General features: G+C 39.8%; 1 protein-coding gene across 2 annotated transcripts in view; it reads right to left on the reverse strand.

The window, feature by feature from the left end:
* The window catches only part of NCKAP5 (NCK associated protein 5), a 347,069-nt gene that overhangs the window by 9,809 nt on the left and 316,969 nt on the right, over positions 1–20,291 (reverse strand). For both annotated transcript variants that reach the window (XM_033516045.1, XM_033516044.1), the window contains 3 exons: positions 19,442–19,578; positions 17,881–18,010; positions 15,171–15,358 (listed from right to left, as the gene is read on the reverse strand). In XM_033516045.1, the coding sequence (XP_033371936.1) occupies positions 15,171–15,358; positions 17,881–18,010; positions 19,442–19,578 (455 nt within the window). The remainder of the gene's footprint in view (positions 1–15,170; positions 15,359–17,880; positions 18,011–19,441; positions 19,579–20,291) is intronic.

The following is a 20,291-nucleotide window of genomic DNA, read 5'->3' on the forward strand; positions in this document are numbered from 1 at the left end:
TTCCACTACAGATTTTAATCAACTCTGCATAACAGAGATTTTTTTACCTCTAATGATTCTAACCAAAGCCCACTGCCCTTTCTTTCCCTTTCTGTGACACCTCTCTTCTGAGAGGCAGTAATGAAACCCACTGGTGTTCCCTCCTCTGCAGCTTCCCTAAGTGAGGGTTAGGGGCTGGGGCTGGGCTAGTTGCTCCTGGAGAAGCAGGGGAAGAGGGTGGAGCCCAGGTTCCTCCCAGTAAGAAGATTGGGTAGAATCCCTCTTCCCAGTAAATCTGTAGCAGCCTGAACCACATACACTCTGTTTTCTGACTCTGCAATGAGACTAGAGAAGTTCCCTTGTAATTAGAGGAAAGTGGGACAGGATAGAGGTAAATAATGATGCTGGTTACACGACTGTGCTCGCCACCTCTCCAGCTGATATCATCAGCTGCATGGTTTTCAGCAAAAACTGATTCGAGCAAAGCATGAATTGCAGATGGAAACCTGTGTTTTAAATTCATCTGCTATCAAATCCTACATAACAGTACAGTTATTTACATGGACTTTCTAAATTTATGCAAACAATTTATCTCTGCTGTAGGGCAGAGTATTTCAGGGACAGCAGCACAACACGCACAAAAATCCAAGACAGAGTTTCAAGTACGGGCTGCAAAACCAAATTAAAGTAGAAGGATAAATCCTCTCTTGCAATTTTTAGTTCATTTCAGTACAGCAAGTTGTATCAATAAAAAGCCTATAGTATAAGTCAGCTAGAAAATAAATGCTATGAAGGATGTTCCATTTTATGTTGTTTGAATTTGATTAGTGATTAGGCCTGGCAGTTAAACCACACGGGAACAGTAATCAAGAGTTCTCTGCTGCGGTTCTGTAACAACTGGAAAACACTATTGGCTCATGTCCTATTCCATGATAGGATATTAACCTAAAATCTAATTAATATATGAATGAATTACGTTTCTAGAAACATACTATATTATAATCAATTTTAAGTGAGTTCCTAACGGGAGATAAGATGAAGAAAAAACTGTGGAATTACCAGAGGCTGATAAATTCTGTTTACTGTGACTGATGATTTTTATGGAGGATAATTTTACAATCCATCAAACTTTTGTCAGTTCAAGAATCATGCTGCCAAACGTATGCAGTAAATTAATTTTTAAATTTACATATTTATTAAAAATCTTATTGAAAACAGCAGGAAGTAAGCCTTGTTTGAATAATAAAATAACTTGTTATTCTACTGGAAAGAAAACAAAAACCCCCAATCTTCTATTAGGATGATTTCATAGGGAGGCAATAATTATAAACAACTACATGAATTAGTTAACCAAACACTGTATTAAATAGCCAACCCAAAAATTAATCAAGAATTTAGAAAACCTTTTTGGAAGATAATCAGATTGAAAAAAATGCAATGTAAAAGCTAAGAAATGAATGTCTGAGTTTCAGATGTGCTGGAGGACAGGTTTTCCCAGCCAGGCCTGTTGGGAAAGCCTGTTGTTTTCCTGGATTCCCAGGGAAAGCTTGGAGAGCGGCAGGTGCCTGCCTGTGGCTGAAGGGGTGTCAGAAATGCTCCCATGCACGTGGCTACAGGCAGGTGCCCACTGGGGTGTGGGACCTTTGATTCCTTCCCTGCAGTTTTCTCTGCCTGCTCCTGACACTGGGGCCAGCCATTCACACTCTTAAAGCACCTACTCTGTGTGTACAAAATGCACACTGGGGTAAGTGCAGGCAATAGCAATTCATGTCTGAGGTGCTGATGGCAGGTGAAAATCCTTTTTTGAACTCTAAAGGATGCTCAAAAAGAAACACTGCTTCTATTCTGCTTAATTCTATTATTAGAATTAAGAATTAGAATTACTAGAAATAAGAATTATTTAGAATTAAGCAGAGCAGTGCTGGGCACCAAGATGACCACTGCTACAGGTGTAGATGGAAGCTCCTACAGCCAGGAGATTTATAAATGTTGAACTTGCCTCCTCACTGAATTAAAGCAGTGATATCCATTTTGATTAACATGCATATCATCTGGCTGTGATCCGAGGGGAATTTTAGTTAATTTATGGATTTAGATGTGTTTACTTCGTCTTTTAGAAGCGAGTACATCTGTTTCTGGTCATGAGAAGCTCTATCCTACTTTGTGGCGCAGCCAGGCATACAGAATGTCTCCCACTGGGATCTGGCAGGAGGCATTACTGGTTGCAAACTCTCTGTGAGGGGCTCAGCCTCAAAGCAGAAAACTCAAGGACAAGTTCTGGACAGGCCTTTGCCTTTCCACCTTCCCTGGATACCAGCAAGGCTCGAGTTAAGCATCTAACAGGGACCTGGAAGCATGGCAGCTCTTTGTGCTGAGCCCACCTGGGCTGTAAAAGGTCTTGTAGTGGGTTTTTTTTTTTTTTTGCATTGATTTAGTTGCAATTTCTGTATAAAAAGAGAAATGTGTGAAGTGATAGCTGCCATGTGACTGCATCTGTTGGACAAATGCTTTAGGAGATTTGTTGACCTTAGCAATGAGGAAGTGCTAGTGCAGTATCAGTGCTGCAACTGCAGTGATATTCTGGTGATATAAAACATGTTCCTATGCCTAAACCACAGGCTGTAATATTGTTAATATAATAGGCCACTAGGAGGACTAAAATACAACTGGAATTCATGCAGACACATTGTACAGCTAATGTACACTCACGTTTTCAATGCCCAAAGATGATACAAATAGAATATCTGGATGAAAATACAGAACAAAGAAGTTGCCAGGCCATACTGGTGAATGAATAATTTGTAAAAATGTTTCTGAAAATGAGCAGGCATTTAATATTTATTAGAATACAAAAAAACCCCAACAAACCAACAAAAACCTAAAAAAACAAAACCAAAACCAAACAAACTTCTCAGTGTTGATTTCCTCAATATCTTGGGTTCAAATACTCATAACAATGGAATAAAAATTTCCTCCATGCACAGGCATGGTTAGGAGCCCTGTATGAACAGCAGGACTGCTGAAGGTGGTAGAGTTCTGCCCATGCAAAACTCTTTGTGGGACCAGGGTGTGAATTTGCTTCTGACATTCTGAAAATTCCTCATCAGAGGAATAATGTGTTTACAGTTAGCCCTTGTAATGCAAGATCTCATCTTGAGCAAGAATGCTTGATGAGAATATTAAGTGATAATGATTATTTGCTTAGCACTGCTATGGGGCCTTCAAAGCCCTCAAAGCAGCCTGCTAGCAGTACTAGATTAAATTCCAAATGCAGCTGGAATATATTATTTATATTATTTTTTTAAAAAATGGGGAATTTAATAGCAAGAGAGGCTTAGCAATTTGGACATTCAGCCAGAGCATTATCCCTATCTCCACAGTCCTGCACTCTTGTCTCTTAAGCTTTATGTCAGTATTTGAATATTTTTTTTATTTACAGGCGAAAATTTCTCCATGGAAAGGCAGAGCCCTATTGTTCTCACTAGGGAGCATCTGAAACACTCTTCAACATACAGAACCTGGCATTTAATCCACTGAACTTGGTAGTTAATCAAATGTTTTGTACTGACTTTAGTAGAGTTTGGATCAGACTCTTCCTGATGCATTAGAGAGATAAATTATTTAACTTACTGAGTTCCCCTAGAAACAAAATATTGAGCTGCAAACAAAGCTAACAAACACCAAATGGGATGCCATCTGCTGCAATGAACAGAACATGACCAGTTCTCCCCATGTTTGAGATTTCTCCAAAATACAATTTGAAATACGTTTGTTAAACTCCCAACTGTCTCACAAAATTGCTTAGCACAGGTTAGGAAATGTTTGTGCCACCAGCAGCAGCAAGGCAGACCATGATGTACCAATTGGAGTTGATGATTTTATTCCTCCTGGACTGCCCTGTGTAAGCTCCCAGGGCTTTGTGCTGTCCAGAGCCCGTGGAACCTACAGAGATGTTTGTCTTCATGCTCTGTGTCCTGGGGCCCGTGGACCCTGAGTAAATATGAGTGGTAATTATCCACATCATGCTGCATTCAGAAATCTGGATTTTTCTATCCTTTGACATCCAGACTCCATGCCTACCAGAGAAACAGGATATGGAGGCAAAAGTTCTACTTCCCACAAATATCTCTGCCAGGAATGGCACGAGATAGCTGAAATCCCAAGTCCCTGCTTTGTATGAAAGTTTTTGGCTGTGGAGGAGAGAGAGTGGGCTCCCCAACACTTTCACAGGAACAGAAGGACAGCGCTGAGCTAAAAGCAGAGCGTGTGACGCCTGTGGGTGACATCAGCCTTAGCCCCCTTTCCTCTTCCCAAGCACACTAATTGGGCATCCAGGCAGCTTTTATGGAATGGGAGGGAGAAACCCAGCAGGATTTGCCTTGCAGAAAAAGACAAGAAGATAAATGTCTTCATACCTAAATTTCCTGCCCAGCCAGACACTTCATCTTCTCCTGTCACCAGGACAAGTGATGAAACTGCCACAAACAAACAGAAGCTCCAAAAACAATTTAGTCTTTAGCAGTCAATCAGGAAGGCTCCAACCCTCATATCACACAGCTTCTTAATGGTGGCTGCTGTCCTTGGCTTGCTCTGCTGCCTCTGTTTTCAACACCATGCCACTAATGATGTCATAACACAGCTTCCATGCTTTCACAATGGATTTCATTTGTAGAAATGCTGTATTAGAAATGGTGAGTTCTCTGTACCCTGGCTTTCATCATGGTTCTAGGAAACATTATAAGATAGGATGATGTTCCTATAATGATGACAGTAAAAATATTCTGTAAAATGATACAAATAAAAGTTTCAGCTTTTTCCAGTTGCCCACACACTAATGTTACGGAAAATGCAATAAAGAAATGGATTTAAAAATATGAAGAATTTCATTATGGTATGATCTTAATGGGAACTCAGTAGGACCAGATTAGAAGTGCACAGTATTTGGCCTTCCTTTTAACTTGGGGGAAATGTCTGCTGACGTTCCACGTCATTGCCCACAGAGCCAGTGCACAGAAGCAGGATGTTACAGACCGAAATTCTGCCAGTTAGAGGGAGAATGTCTAAACCAATTTTCAAGCATCTATATAAGCTCCATGATTTTCACAGGATCCAGATAACATGAATTAGTTGGAGACATCAGCAAAAGCTACGGATTTGTAGCACCTTTGAAAACCGGACTTGAAAAAAGCCTGACCTTTATTTTAACTGATTAGAGGCCATAAACAAGTCTCCTCTTAGTCCATGCAGAGAAAAATAATTCTTGCAAGAGCAACCAGGAAGCATGTGCTGTCTGCTTTGCTACTTCTGCTTTTCAGTTTCATTGTCTGAACATCTTTTACATTTCAAATCTGCTGTTTGTCTCATTATATGCATTACCAACAAGTTTCCCAATCTGGTAACGTTTTTTTTTTGTTAGAAGAAATATCATGGACTATTACTGCATAGTTAACATTTTAATTTCATAATCCACAGCAACACACCCTATTCATATTTAATTTCTTCTTTTCCACTCACTTCTGCTTTACTCTTCATCATCCCAAACCCATCTGAGGTCTCGTTTTACAGTTTGCTTTGCAGAGCATTCAGTAACCCATAGGATATGTGCATATGTAATAGGATGTCAGAAATAACACTTTAAAGTGTTTAACTGGCAATTTTTCAGATAATAATCACTCGGGGCTTGATTTGCTGAGAATAACACTAGAGTAGGGAACTAAGGGAAGTTCTTCAGGCTACAATTTCTTGCATTAGGTAAATTTTTTAGTGACCTCTATTAATAAGGAGGCAAAGGATGGAGAAATTGAGAGAAGGTGGCACTAATGGGAGCAGAGCCATCAGGTTGTGTGTCAGTCACTGACAGATTGATGAGCAGCTCAGGCTGGCAGGACTCTGACATGTGCTAAGGAAACTTATATCACTCTTAGCCTTTGTAAAGGATAATTAGACTTTTAAAGGATGTAACTACATCTTGTGAACTTCCCAAAGTTCCCTGTGTCACCTATTGCTACTAAATCTGCTAAATACCATGTTTGTTTCTCCTATCAAATACAACCATTACTTTTCATTAAATTAATATGGATGCTGCAAAAGCCTGCAATTCATGTATTGGGGCCTAAAAATACAGTAAGAGATAAAATATTACACTTTGGGACCTGCTATAAAGTAGAATGCTTGAACTTGCAAAAATAATTTACCAATATTTTTCCTTTGTGTCATACTACACAAAATCTAGTATAACTTCTCGTTTCAATAAAAGGCAATCACTTTTGGGAAAGGAAAACAGCTAGTGGAACAAACTATAAACACCAAAAAATTATTTCAATATGTTTTTTGTCAATATTTGACATAAAATTTGCCTTCTCTTCAAATACCATGTTGATAAGGACATTACTGTCATGTGCATATGGAAAGAAAAAGTGTCCTCTTAAAAAAAGAAATAATATGCCAACATATTCTCAATATATTGCCACAATTCCTGCTGCCATCATCTGTGTAACTTATTCCTCATGAATTCTCCTCGGTACAGAACCCTCACACTAAAAGATCAGTCATTTCCCACTCTTCTCTGCGTGATGTTTGAGTGCTTTATGCAAAACACATCACTGTTGTAGATGGGGAAGACAAGTTTCAGCTGGAAAAACAATTCACAAAAATATTACAGCGCTATTCATCTCATTTAACTCTGCTAATCACATGGTCCTCTTGGAGTCAAAATATTTTTCAGCTTCAGAAAACAAACAGATCACTGAATACACCTCTGTGCCCTACTGCTCTTATCTTGATTGAGTCAATCCAATGTTTACTGGATCCAATCTATTTTTTTCAGTTTTTTCTTTTATTACTAATATTATTTCTACCATTACAACAATTACACTATCTCACATGCTTACTAATAGTCATCATTTGTTGCTGTTAATGTGTCCTGAATTCCATTTTGGCCCACAGTATTATTATAATATTCCTATTTCACAGCGAGAGAAATGAAACCTGCAGCTTTATTTGCAAAGATGGGGGACTGGAGAGCGCCTGGTTACAAGCAGCAGAAACACAAGTGCACTTTGGGCCATGCTGCAAAGCACATCAGCTCCATCTGTCAAACCTCTGAAAAACAGCCCAGAACATTCTCCACTCGGGGTAATCACTAGCAAATTATACTTTTATTCCATATGTACTTTTGGTTCTTATTATACTAAAGGGTCTTTCTACTTACACCTAAGAGCCCCTGTGCCTATTAAATCCAGATGTAATCTCCAGTTATAAAGGCAAATGGACATTGGAGTGCTGGGGATGTGTCAGCAGGGAGCAAGGGGGCTGGGCAGGGACCGAATGTGTCGGGGTCTTACCCACACCCTGCTTATTGCAGCTACCCAGCCCTGCTGAGAAATGGCCTGGGGAACCCAGGGCATCAGAGCTGTGACAGGGCAGAGCCTGCACATCTCTGGGCCGTTCTGGGCTGCCCTGTCCTGCTCTGGGCTGCTCTGGGCTGCCCTGTCCTGCTCCGGGCTGTTCTGGGCTGTTCTGTGCTGTTCTGGGCTGCTCTGGGGTGCTCTGGGCTGTTCTGGGCTGTTCTGGGCTGCTCTGGGCTGCTCTGGGCTGCTCTGTGCTGCTCTGGGCTGCCCTATCCTGCTCCGGGCTGTTCTGGGCTGTTCTGTGCTGTTCTGGGCTGCCCTGTCCTGCTCTGGGCTGCTCTGGGCTGCTCTGTGCTGCTCTGGGCTGCTCTGGGGTGCTCTGGGCTGTTCTGGGCTGTTCTGGGCTGCTCTGGGCTGCTCTGGGCTGTTCTGTCCTGCTCTGGGCTGTTCTGGGCTGTTCTGGGCTGCTCTGGGCTGTTCTGGGCTGCTCTGGGCTGCCCTGTCCTGCTCTGTGCTGTTCTGTGCTCCTCTGGGCACTTGCACATGAGCAGCTTTGGGCTGACCCTCAGGGACTCTGGCAGATGAACTGCAGGGCTTTTTGTGGCATCTGGGTCACTGTGTAATGTGGTTATGCAGCTCCCACGTGCTGAAAAGACAAGCTCCTCTCTGTAATTCAGAATTGCCTTCTGAGATGGTGGGATATCAGGTTTCTGCTCCAGTGATCAAGTTTTTCCACTCAGAAGGGGCAAAGTTCTCCCCTTTTGACAGTGCCAAGGGGGTTCAGTGAGCACGAGGCTGTGGCCACAGGAGATCTTGGTGTGTTGTTTTAATTCACAAGTCCAAACATTACATCTGGCAGGTGACAAGGCACACAGGCACAGCTCTCTGGGTGCTGTGGGTGACTGGGGCGTTTAGCACTCGGTGCCAGAGGAGCTGGAACTGTACCTACATGCCCAGTGATGCCTGAAGTCCTTGGCTTTCCTGCTTTCCACTTCCTCCAGTCTGAGCCTTCTCTCAGACTCACATCCAAGCCATTCCCCTGCTAGCCTTGCACACCATGTGTTTTAAATGCCACACAGCCTGCTCTCCTATGCCAAAGACTTTCTGTCCCTCACTGATACCCAAATACTCTTAAAACTATGTGCTAAAAGATATTTGAGTTAAAATGTCACCACCTACCCATCCCCATAAATACACTAACCAAACATAAAATAGCCTTTATACCAGCTGGAGGGCTAGTCAGAATGGGCTTTGGTGGCACACTACTAAAACTACTGAGGCCATTAACATTAGAAGCACAACTGCTTCAGCAGATAGCAGCTTCCAGGTTATTTTCAGGGTTATGTTTTCCCTAAAAATGTCCCTTGTATACCATTAAAAAAGTTATTTTCTCTGGTGGACGCTATGTTCCAAATATTTTGTCTTGCCAAAGCCTTTTAAAAACTTAAGAAAGTTATGGAGAATGCTATCAACCTCCTTGCTGAGCCACTCTCCACTGCATAATTTTTTACTAAAACTCTCAGCAGCATAAGAAACCTCAGCAGTTTCACCTAGAAGGCACAGGGAGAGAAATGAGTCTCCTATAACTGCAGCTTTTTACTGTTGCCAAGCCAGTTCCTCAGGCTGGCTGTAAGGATGTTCTTCCACACCACACAACATTTCTCTTAAGTGATGTGTGTCAAGTGAGGCTTTGGTCCCACAAGACTGCCTAGCTAGGCTTCAAATTGCTTGTTTTGCTGTCTCTTCACTTTACTTTTTGGGGCCAACTTTGATGGCAAGGTATTAGAAACAATAAAGACCTCATTGGGAATATGAGGCTTGGAAGCAGATCTTAGAATGTGAACTTGTCCTATGGAGAGGAAAAAACCTGCAGATACGAGTGATTTGTTGATGTCTGCAGATGTCTTAGCATATTTCTAATTTAACATGAGCATATCAGACTTCAGGCTAGAAAAAATATGTTTAATTCAGTATTATTCCCATGGGTGGTATGGTGAAATCTGCTTTCTTATCAGACCATGCTCCTGTGGTTTTTGTCACTTATGTTGTCAAATACTCACATATTATTCCCCTGACAATGGGTTTTACATCAACTTGGACAATTACTCAGACAGTCCCAGCTTTGATGGCACAAGTATTGCATCACTCATCTGAGAATCAAACCCCTTTGATTACACAGAAAGGAATCCTTGCAGCCCCAAGCCTGTCAGTGGGAAAATCCTGTTGAGGCAATTTTGACAAATGGAAATGTGCAGCTCGAAGGTCCCCACGAGGCCACGCTCAGGGATCCCACAGTGGTGCTGAGTATTAATACCACCAATTGTTTGCATTACTAGATCACCTCCCTAAACAAATGCAATGATTTGTTGTATTCATTCCTTCCTTGAAAGGAAAACACCATCTTAAAACACCAAAGATGGATGGATGAGACTGCAGACTTATTTCCCAGTTAAAGATTGCACAATGGCAGTTTCTTCCTTAATATCCTAGGTTCATCAGGGAAGCAAATAAAGCTGATTCCCTCCCCACCTCATCAGCTTCTTTTCAGCCTGGCAAGAAAAATAGCAAAGAGGAGGTGAGGTTTCTGTGCTTGATATGAAGTAAACTAAATTATGCAATTAGTACATAGAAACCCACTATCACCTAATTTCTGCATTTGATCCAGTCCATTAGATGCTTTCTCTTATTGACAAGGAGCCTCTTCTACCTTCCATTACTTTCTGGAATAATCATTTGTAAGAGCTGCTTCAAACTCCATATTTGGAGTAACACACACATTGTACAAAACAAGCTAAGATCGAGGTCATCAGGAGTATTTTCTGTTTTTTTCTGGTTGTAACATGACATAGGTGTTGCTGTCACCAGTTTACAGACAGCAAAACAGATCCTGCCCAGTAAAATATCACCCAGGGCTGCCCCAGCTGCAGGTATTCATGTTATTATGAAGGTAAAAAGGAAAGCAATTATTTAGTGCTCACTGGAGTGTGCGCTGAGATGTGGTTTCACTCTCCCAAATACAGATGGTAACTACAATAGCTGATTTTTATTAAGTTTCCCACAGAGGAAAGTTTGGGGAAATGTTCATATTTTTAACTTCAGGTTGAAAGTCTCGTATTCAGGATAAGGAAGCTGCTAGCCAGGGGAAAGGAGGGAAGTAGCTCCACAGGGCAATTTCCTCCTTTCCAGGTTAAAGTCTTGGGATACAGCTCTTCCCAAGTGCTAATTGGACTGAAATCATTATCTTAGGCTTTTCCACCTGTGATAAGCAGAATCCCTCCCTAAGCACATCTGATAATGTGAGAAAAATTAATTCTCTGTGAAAGCAGAATGTACATGGTCTCTTCAAAATTTCTTCATATACTTAAACACCGAGAGTCCTTTTTAAAAGAGACTTAACTCAAGAGCCAAAGAGCTTTTCTCTTTCAGAGGCAGCAAGGCACCTTCAGAAAGGGTCTTGGAGAACCCAAATCAGGCACACAAACTTTTCTGGCACATTCTCCAAGATCTGCCTAAATAGGTGAACAGAACAGGGTACCCAGTGTGCTGGCAGTTCACACCCCAGCTCACATCTTACTGATCTCTGTAGGAGATGAGACACAAGGAGAAGCAGCTCAGTCCTTTCTTTATTTCCCCCTCACTCTTGTTTAGTGCAGCCTGCAGAGGTGTCTGTGCTGCTCTAAGTGATGCTGTAACTCAGCAAGGCTGGAACACCTCTTACTATCAGCTTAAAGCTCGGAGATCCTCGAGGATGGCAAGTGTTGTGCAATTACCAGACTTAGCCTTGTTTCTAGTCCTTTCCTGAGTATTCTCCCTGCTAATAGGAGGCTTGTGAGCACAACAAGTCAATCATACAGCATTAACTCCCAATCAGCTTACTCAGCTGTAAAATCCTTGAGTTTATCTGGGAATGCTGCCAGGTCAGTCCTATTTGTAAGTGCAGCCTAAACAGCAGCAACATCTCTAATTTTTCCTCGGCCTGTATTTGCCAGCTCTCTCTAATGTCTACTTGAATTTCCAGACACGGGGATTTGATCTCATTCATGAATCATCTGTTCTACACATCCAAGCTCCACTGTGGTGGATATGGCCACAACTTCACACTGCACAGAGAAGACTTTCTTTAAATGAGTCCCCAGTTCAAGTGCCCATGCGATTAACAAGGTAACTGTGTCAGATTTCTTATGTATCTTGTCACAACTGGGGGAAAACAAGAGGAATTGGAAACTTATGATGGGTACCAACTCCTTTCATAAGGGACTTTTTCTTTAAAGTGCTCAAGTCATGCTTTGAATCCCAAACAAGCCTTGATGATGACTTGAGTAACAGGGACTAAAAAGAGCAAGAAGGGCTGTATTAGAGTAAAGTATGTGATGGTTGGTTAAGGTCAGAGAAATAAACATATTTTTCATAATTCTTTGGGACCATAAAGATGATTAAGTAATAAAATCTTTCACCAACTCAGTTACTTCTTCAAATGGTTCTTGTTTGATTATAGAATATGTTAATAAACAATGGGCCTGGGGAAGAGAAATTAATTTTGTTTTCCAAATTCTTGTAAGAAAAAAGTCACTTGAGCTTTTAAAATCAAAACAGTAAATTAACTGATGAAATGTGAAATAATTAGTTCATTGCATAAACATGGTAACTGATGATGTTGGCAAAGTGCTCAGGGCATTCCCAGTGTGCAAGGACTAGGAACAGCTGTTTAATGCAGGGCTCAGTGAAGTTTCACTGACAAGGTGTCTCCCATGGGCTGGCTGCTGTGGACTTCGGATCAGGTGCTGGGTATATTATATTAAATCAGAGAAGTTACTGTTCAAATAAAAATAAATCATTTGATATACATAAAAATGAATGTTTCTCGTTTGGAAAATCCAACATGAGAAAAATACACTACGTTTTATAATGTAAGTGAAAGTTTTCTGCTGACGATTCAATGCATTTTGTTCCTTTCTTTGAAATTGTGATTTGCTTTTCACATCCAAAATTCTGCAGTGTGCCAAAGGATGCCATAATTTCAGACCATGTTTTCCAGGTGAAAATAAAAGTAAGGTGCAATTGGTCTTCGTGCTAAGAGGCTTTAACCAGGATGCTGTTTAAGGCTGTAACAATAAGCACTTTTCCTTTCAATGTCTAAAAGCCCTTTTTGATTCCTCAAACTATCCCTGCAGTGTCCCTTCATCACAGTAATGGCCCAGCAGTTGTTTCTCTTCTGAAGCTCCTGTACAGTACTTTTTTTGCTGATGAAACTTGCTGTGTATAAACCTTGGAGGTAATGCTGGTGAATGCGTTGGTTGAGAAGGAGACAAATCAAATGACAAGTCTGGGCTAAGAGAGTTTCCTGACTGTCTCATTAGAGCCCCCAGCCTGAACCACTGCCATCCTGGAGCTGTGCAGCCCAATTTAATTGGGCTCAGAGACTGTCTCAGTACACTTGCTCTTCAGACAAGTACTGTAAACTCATTTTTCCCATCATGATGTTTTTTTGACACACATCTTTTGTATGTTTTTTTTTATAGGTTTGACAAACTCCACTTGGGAATTAAATTCAAACCCTGTACGATTTTCTTTTTCAAAATACCAAATATGCTGCATGAAAGCTGCATTATTCTCCCCCCCAAATTATATATATATATATATATATATATATATATATGTGTATATATATATATATATATATAATAAAAATAAAAGAATAATAAAAAATTATAAATCTAGATATATAATTAAAAAAATAATTTAAATTTGTTGGCCATAAGTGCCTCTATCTCTGCTCTCCCCCTCTTTTTGTGGGTAATGTTGCAGATCACACAGCTCTGATTTAAACAGACTGTGGATCTTCTTGGGTTCGACAAACTACAGCTGAGAAAAATTTGCTGTGCTGGTTCAAACAAGGAGTTCAGGGCACCCTGCTTTTCATGGTTACTTCCTCTCATTTGTCATTCTGAAAAGTTTAATACTAATAGGCAAATCCCTAGTGCTTTATTGAGCTTTTGCTGCTCAGGGAGAGGCAATGCTGTTTGGAGAACTATTTCAGATCCTTCAAAAGTAAACTCAAGAGCTCCCCAGCATAAAGCATGAAAAATGTTGGTGCTGGCTGAGCAGCACCTGATGCAATTTAGCTTAATGATGGAGTTTTACAGGATCCTAAGGCTTGTTCAATGGGCTTTCTTTAGGTTTTGAGGCTGATTGGGAACATTGCAGAGACATGGGATACAAGGAATACATGAAAAGAATTAATTAAAAGTAGATGCAACTCTGAGTCACTTTTCTATACTGAAACCAAATCTAATTTCTAATTGCTCTGTTAATAGCAAAAGACCTTGGCCTTCAGAAGGCAGAACTGATTTTTATGTATTTTTATGTGTATATATATATATATATATGCATACACATATAATTCATCTCCTACACATAATTAAGCTATGAATTTCTGGATGTTCAAAATGAGGAATTAAGTGGATGTTCAAATTATTTTCCTGCACATATCCTTTTTAACACCCTTCTGCTGCCTTTTTTTCCTTTTTTTTTTTCTTCCCAACTATGAAGCCAGATTATTTAAAGTTGTTCTTTCTAATATGAACCACATATATTAAAATTGAATCATATTCTGGGTACTAATGAAATTGGATTGATTGGGAAATGAGGCACATATATTTCAGGATTTTTCTCTTGAAGTTTGTGGTCAATTTAATATTCAGTTCAGCAGGACTATGATTCCAACTCTGTTGGAATAAACAGGTCTATTGCCCTTTTGTTCTTTATATTCCTTCTGTATATTTGGCCCAAATTCCTGAAAGCTCAAAGACTCTAACTTTGGTTAATCACCTCTGAAGTTGCAAGGCACATCCATTCCCTGGAACTGAAAACTGGGGTCTGGGAAAAGATAAAAGTTAATTTTCATTTATGCACTACACCAGTAAATTTCAAACCAGCGGCTCATTCCTTATTTTCTGCTACCACCTTTGTTTATAGAGTAACACTCCCAAAATGTGCTGAATGCCATTCACACAGAAACAAAAGAGCTTGGGTCTAAAAAGAGCTGGGGAAACTGAACACGGAGAAAAATGATTACACTGGATCACGACTGGTGTCTCTGCTTTCAAACAAACTGGCCTGTTAGATCAAAGGAGACAGGAAAGGGAGTGAGATGATGAGAGGGGAAGGCATGAGAGCAGAGGAGGAAAACAACAGGTTGAAAAGTTCCTCTTCAGGGCTGCTGAGACTGTGTGATGTCAGTTCAATACTTTTAGACACAGAAAATGAAGTGGATTCACTTGAAGAGGAGAAAACATATTTCTGTTTAGCATCAAGGTCAACCCATCAGACCTGGACTGATCTTCATCAAAATAATGTTTAAAACAATCAAATCTGTAATTCCAGAGAAAACACCAAGATTTCAAAAGAGACCAGAAGATAGGTGATTTCCATAGCATAATTTCATTTGAATTTTCAGGAATGCTTCTCCAGAGTTTTAAGTCATTTAATACATGTTGTTCTATATAAACTATCTAATTATAGGAAGGAGCAGCCTTAAGAGATAAATTCTGTGTTTACCTGCTAGCTTTAAATTTCAGCTTCTCACTAATGGTGGAGTACAAGCGCTAGCCTGTCTCTACTTGTCAATTTTGTAAATCTAATTCTGTGACAGGTGAGCATTCAAATGTAACATTCTGTTCTAAAAATATATTCAGATCTTTACTCTTCTGCAGGTCATGTTGTTTTTTTCAAGTCTGCTTGGTTTTAGTAGTCAATCAACACACTGAGGAAAAAAAACCCAAAAGGGAAGTAAAAATAATAATGAACAAAATGAGAAGTAATATAAAAATTACAGTAACTCACACTTGGGTTCTCCTTGCCCTTGCTCTCTTTACTGGAAGCTCCACTCAGCTGCTCAATTAAACTATAATGTGCTAATTGTTCAGGTCCATCCTCTCCAAAATGGCCATAGAGACTGTGTTGGTATAAATCCAAAATTGACATTGGGTTCCCCAAAAACGACCTTCTCTGACTTTGTTTTTCCTGCACAGCTGCAAGAGATGCAAGAAATAATTTCATTATGACAGTCAGATTTTAATGTAATTTCACCATTTTAAAATGTATTTAAATTGTTTTTTAAGGTAGCTGAAATTGAGTGCAATAGAAACATTAAAAATACCACCTTCTAATTCTCCAATGCATATACAGGGGACTGCTCACGCTTAAGGTTTGAGCTGGAGGAGATGGTACGAGACAGAGAGAATTAATTTCCTTTCTTTTCCAATTATAGACAAGGTGGTTCATTTGGGGGATCTTCCCACTTAAATATTTGCAGCAAGGTTTTGTTTTTCTCTTTTAATAGACTTACATGGCAGATGTGTTAAGCTCCTTTAGCACACCCTTCATTTTGTCTGTGCTTGTGAGTTCTTTCCTTTTCACTACATTTTTTTACACATAACAGCATAAAAAATACACCAGTAAGGTAAGAAAGTGGTGCTTGGTTTAGATCCTGCTGTAGTACAACATCAGGAATAAAGCCCTGGTTTCTGAAGTCCAAGGCTGAAAACTCATTCAGAAGAACAAAATAAAACCCAGGGGATTTTCTGCAGCTTCATGAAAGCACACAGGAGACAGATGTTTATGTGAACATTCAGCTCTTTCCTCACACTTCTTGTTACACAAACTTCAACTCTGCCTTATAACCTACAGCCTTAGGAGAAGGTTTACCTCCAATTCCTCTAACAGAATCACATCAGGGTAGAAACAATTTATGGTATAGAAATAGAATCACTTTCATGCTTGGAAGAGAAGGATCTGGCATATTTGGCATATTCCTTGTTACTCTACTGACCTTCTCTGTAACATTGGGCAATGCACTGGGAATCTTATGCTAAGCCCATTAAATCAACAAAAGTCTTATCATTGACTTTTAATAGCCTTTGCATTGGGCACTTGGTCTTTCTGTTCCTCGCTCATAAATGGAAAATGAAAATCACTCCAACATTATAATTGTGCAACCAGTGAGTTTGGGGACCTGGCTAATAAATGTAATTATCTATTCATATAAAAATATTCTCTCTGGAATGGTTTGCTGGAGCCCCTGCCCCAGCCTCATGTGGATGTTTTGAGGTTATATCACTTGTGTGCATAAAGAGACAGAGGCCTTTGAACACAGAATGGGATAAAGTATGGTTGTTAATAGCATGTGAGAATGGCATTTAGAGAGCACAGAATAGAAACCCTGACTATGAGGAATGAACACAGCTGAAATACTTTTGCAATAATGTGTCATAATCTTCTATTTGTCTCTATCACAATTATGTATTTTATTCTCTTCCTGGCTCAAAAGGGAGGCATATACACAAAATTAATGAAACTCTATGTAAAATGGTCACCCCAAGTCATGCTTAGATATCACTAAACTTGGAACCTGCTGCCATTTAAAGCAATTGATAAATTGCTTTAAATAAATGATAACACATGATAATTTTTATTTTTTTTTTGCAAATTGTGATGAATGTAGGAAAGAAAAAAGCTTATTTGCCTCCTTTAAAAAATCCCACATTTATTGCATTAAAATATGGTTTGGAAAAAGAAAAATCTGTAAATAGAAGTGTTTATGGGCTGACTAAAATGACTTGCAATATTTTCTACAGATTAAATCCACAAAGCTGCAGCAGTAATGTAAATAAATGATCAGTGCTTCCTATTCTGCTCTCTCCCATGGAATCACAAGCGATGGATAAGCTCTGAAAATGCCAAATGTTAGAGACACTGATGAGCACAGCATCCAGCCACCCGTGGTGCTGATCCCTGCCAGGCCAGCTTTGGGGCTGCCCAGGGCTCTCAGCCTGGTGCCAGGACTTTGCTCTGGCCAGGATTTTCCACCTGCAGGGGATCCATGGGCTGCAAGGACAGGGACAGAGCCAGCCCACCCTGGCCACCCCCAGGACACACATCTGCACTGGAAGGTGGCTCCAAGCATGGCAGGCTGCTGGTGCTCAAGACAAGGCAGCAATTTCCCGGGTTATTAAACACACAGAAAACTATTATCTCAAGAACTTCACTTAATGTATTTTTATCTACTGGAATTCAGTAAATTCCGAATTGCCATCAATTCTCACTAAAAGCTTTCTTACTTGAAAGCTGCAATATATACAGTGAGGAAAATGAGAGAGAGTTCACTGTGGCACCATAACCAACATCACCTTGATACAGAGGTTGGGAAACTGTGGCCTTGACCACTGCATTATTTCAACTGTATAATAAAAAATAAAGCTATATTTATTTCACCTTTCAATTTTGTAATAATGTAATCATTTTTATTTGCACTGCAGAAATTTATGCATAAAACCTACAAGACCCCACTAGCAAAAACTGTGGAAGAAGGGAAAAAGCATTTACACATAATAAAAAGAGAAAGGTAATAAAATGTTAATGGAAAATTAGACTGAAGAAAGATTTGGGGTTAGAAAGTGAAATCTAGACAGAAAGTTCAGTGAAGGACACCATCTGCTGCTGAGTCAGTGTGGGGCTGAGGGACATACATCTTTATGTACAAATTTTCAATTACCTTGTCTGTTGTTCGTTGTTAACTCCACAAGGGTCTCCTCTGCAGCTCTGAAATAACTGGTTTTGTACTCTGGCTCTGGCTCACTGTCAGTGCTGCTCGCTGAGTACGTGCACACCCTTAGAGCTGTGTCCTACACAAAGAAGGGTATGGCAGCAAGTCAGATAATGCAAATATATCAAATTAATGCTGAAGATAGTTTTGGGAGTAGCACATTCTATGTTTATATGCAGTATAAACAGGTAGTTCAGCTGGGACAGTCTGCATTACCAGTCTAACTCCTTCAGTAAGCAATCATCAGTCTGACATGGGGGAAATAACCCATTCTTGTCCTGCTACGTCCCCTGAGACAGTCTGGCAGAAACAATCCATATTTTAACTTTTTTTTCCTCCCCACTGTAACACTGTTTTTTGATTCTACCAACATTTTTGGATCATTTCATCCACCCCAAATTCTATTTTAGAAGCTCTTGAGTATGTGTAATACAGTCTATTTGTAACATGCAAAATCATCACAACTTGTTTGCTGCAAGCAATTCTAGAGACAATTAGGATGGCCAGTAGACAATACACCAGCAAATCCTAACTGTTTCCTAATTGTTTCCTAAATTCATGTCCCTTGTCCTGGTACTTATATTACAGTACTGGAGTTCCCAGGTCCCCAGCTGATTCCTTGGCCAGTTCTTTCTGGGAAGAAGTATTATTGATTTTCTTCTGGGAATAAAGAGGAACACTAACAGCTCTGGACAGCTTCTAATCATGGAAGGCCTGAAGGCTCAAACCATTCAGGAGCAGCAGCTCAGTACAATAAACCCCTCAAACCAGGTAGGGGCAAGCTAAGGTTGATGCTGTTGGGGTAATGACATGTACAAATAGCACCTGCTATCCCTACTCCAATTGCCTAATCATGGCTCTAGCAAGGTTTTAATTCTGTTTCTCTAAGAGGGATAATAATTTCCCCATCTTTCTACCCATGCTGCAGTTTTTAATTGATGCAGAAGGACATCCCTTTGTTAGGAATCACACTTGTGGAGAGAGAACTGATGCTGAGGACACCTGCATGCAGCCAGGAATGCCCAGCATTAAAGACTGCAAGTCAGCTGTAGTCCCAAAACCCCACAAAAACTGTTTGAAGAGTATTTTCCTGTTCACAGTACTTCCATAGCACCCCTCAAACTCTCATACTACACAGAGCCTTATACAGACAAGGTAACCAAGTCCTAGGGGAAAAAAACATGAAATCACATGAAAAACAGCAAACAGCAAACAAGATCAACTTTCTAGAAGAGAAGAATGGGGTAAAAGGTCTCCATTTCCTTTTCTAAAAGTGCATGAGAGGATTTTAATTAAAACATGTTTTTAACCAGAAGGAAAAAGAACCTTTAGGTATTATTATTACTGATAAACAGTGAGATAGCTAATGAAGGGTAAGGAAGCAAATGCAGCTGTTAGATTGTGAGTTACTCTTCACACCATATTAAAATACTGGCCATTAAAACACTGATACCTCTACATTGTCCACAATACCCATCTCATTCAAGACATGCCAATATTTAACTTATACCTTTGTTTTAGTAGTTTTCTTGGGGGTCCACTGCGGAAGAACTTTTCTATTTTCCACAGTCTCTTCAGTGTGCTCTAATGAGGCAGAGGTCACAGAACTTGCTTCTTGTTCACTTTGCTTTGCAAGGTTAATTATTCCTGAATTAAGGGAGACATTATTTAAATTCTAGGTCTCATCAGCATCCTCATGATAGTGTGTCAATTATAATTCAGTGAAAACTGGGGACAAATTGTGATACTTTCATTATGTCAAATAATATTTTACTGCTCAAAAGAACAACTTACTAACTTACTGGAATAGTTCTAACTCAAGTGACAGAATTTCGTCCAAATCCTTTTCCAGTTAACAAGAGAAGAGGGAGGCATGAATTTAAATCCCTTCATTAGTTATAAAATATATACCCTTTCAACAAAGAAACAACATTCGGTAACTACTTCTAGGCATTGTAGGATCTGCTCTGCTATTTTATGTTCTCAGAGAACAATCTTTTAACATAAATATAATTGGAAGTATCTTTCTAGCAGAAAGCCAGCTTTTTTATTTGCTATATTTGCACTGTGCAAAATCGGAACATCAAAGAAGATATACGGTGCATATGAAATAAAGTGATAATTGTAATTTGGATGAGAAAGTGCAGGAGAGAAGAACTGAATGAAGATAGTCTAGTAAAGAATGAGCTGACCCCATCATCTGATGTATACTACTTTTTTGTAACATCTCTTCATGACAATTTAATTAAGATACAAACCTTACAAGGTTGGTGCAGTGAATATTAGCATTAAGATCAGAACAATCTTACTGCTACTGACTTCTTATGAAGCAATTCAGTGCTTGCAGTTTCTGTTCAATT

The sequence above is a fragment of the Parus major genome, chromosome 7, assembly GCF_001522545.3.
Source record: "Parus major isolate Abel chromosome 7, Parus_major1.1, whole genome shotgun sequence".
NCBI classification, from domain to species: domain Eukaryota; kingdom Metazoa; phylum Chordata; class Aves; order Passeriformes; family Paridae; genus Parus; species Parus major.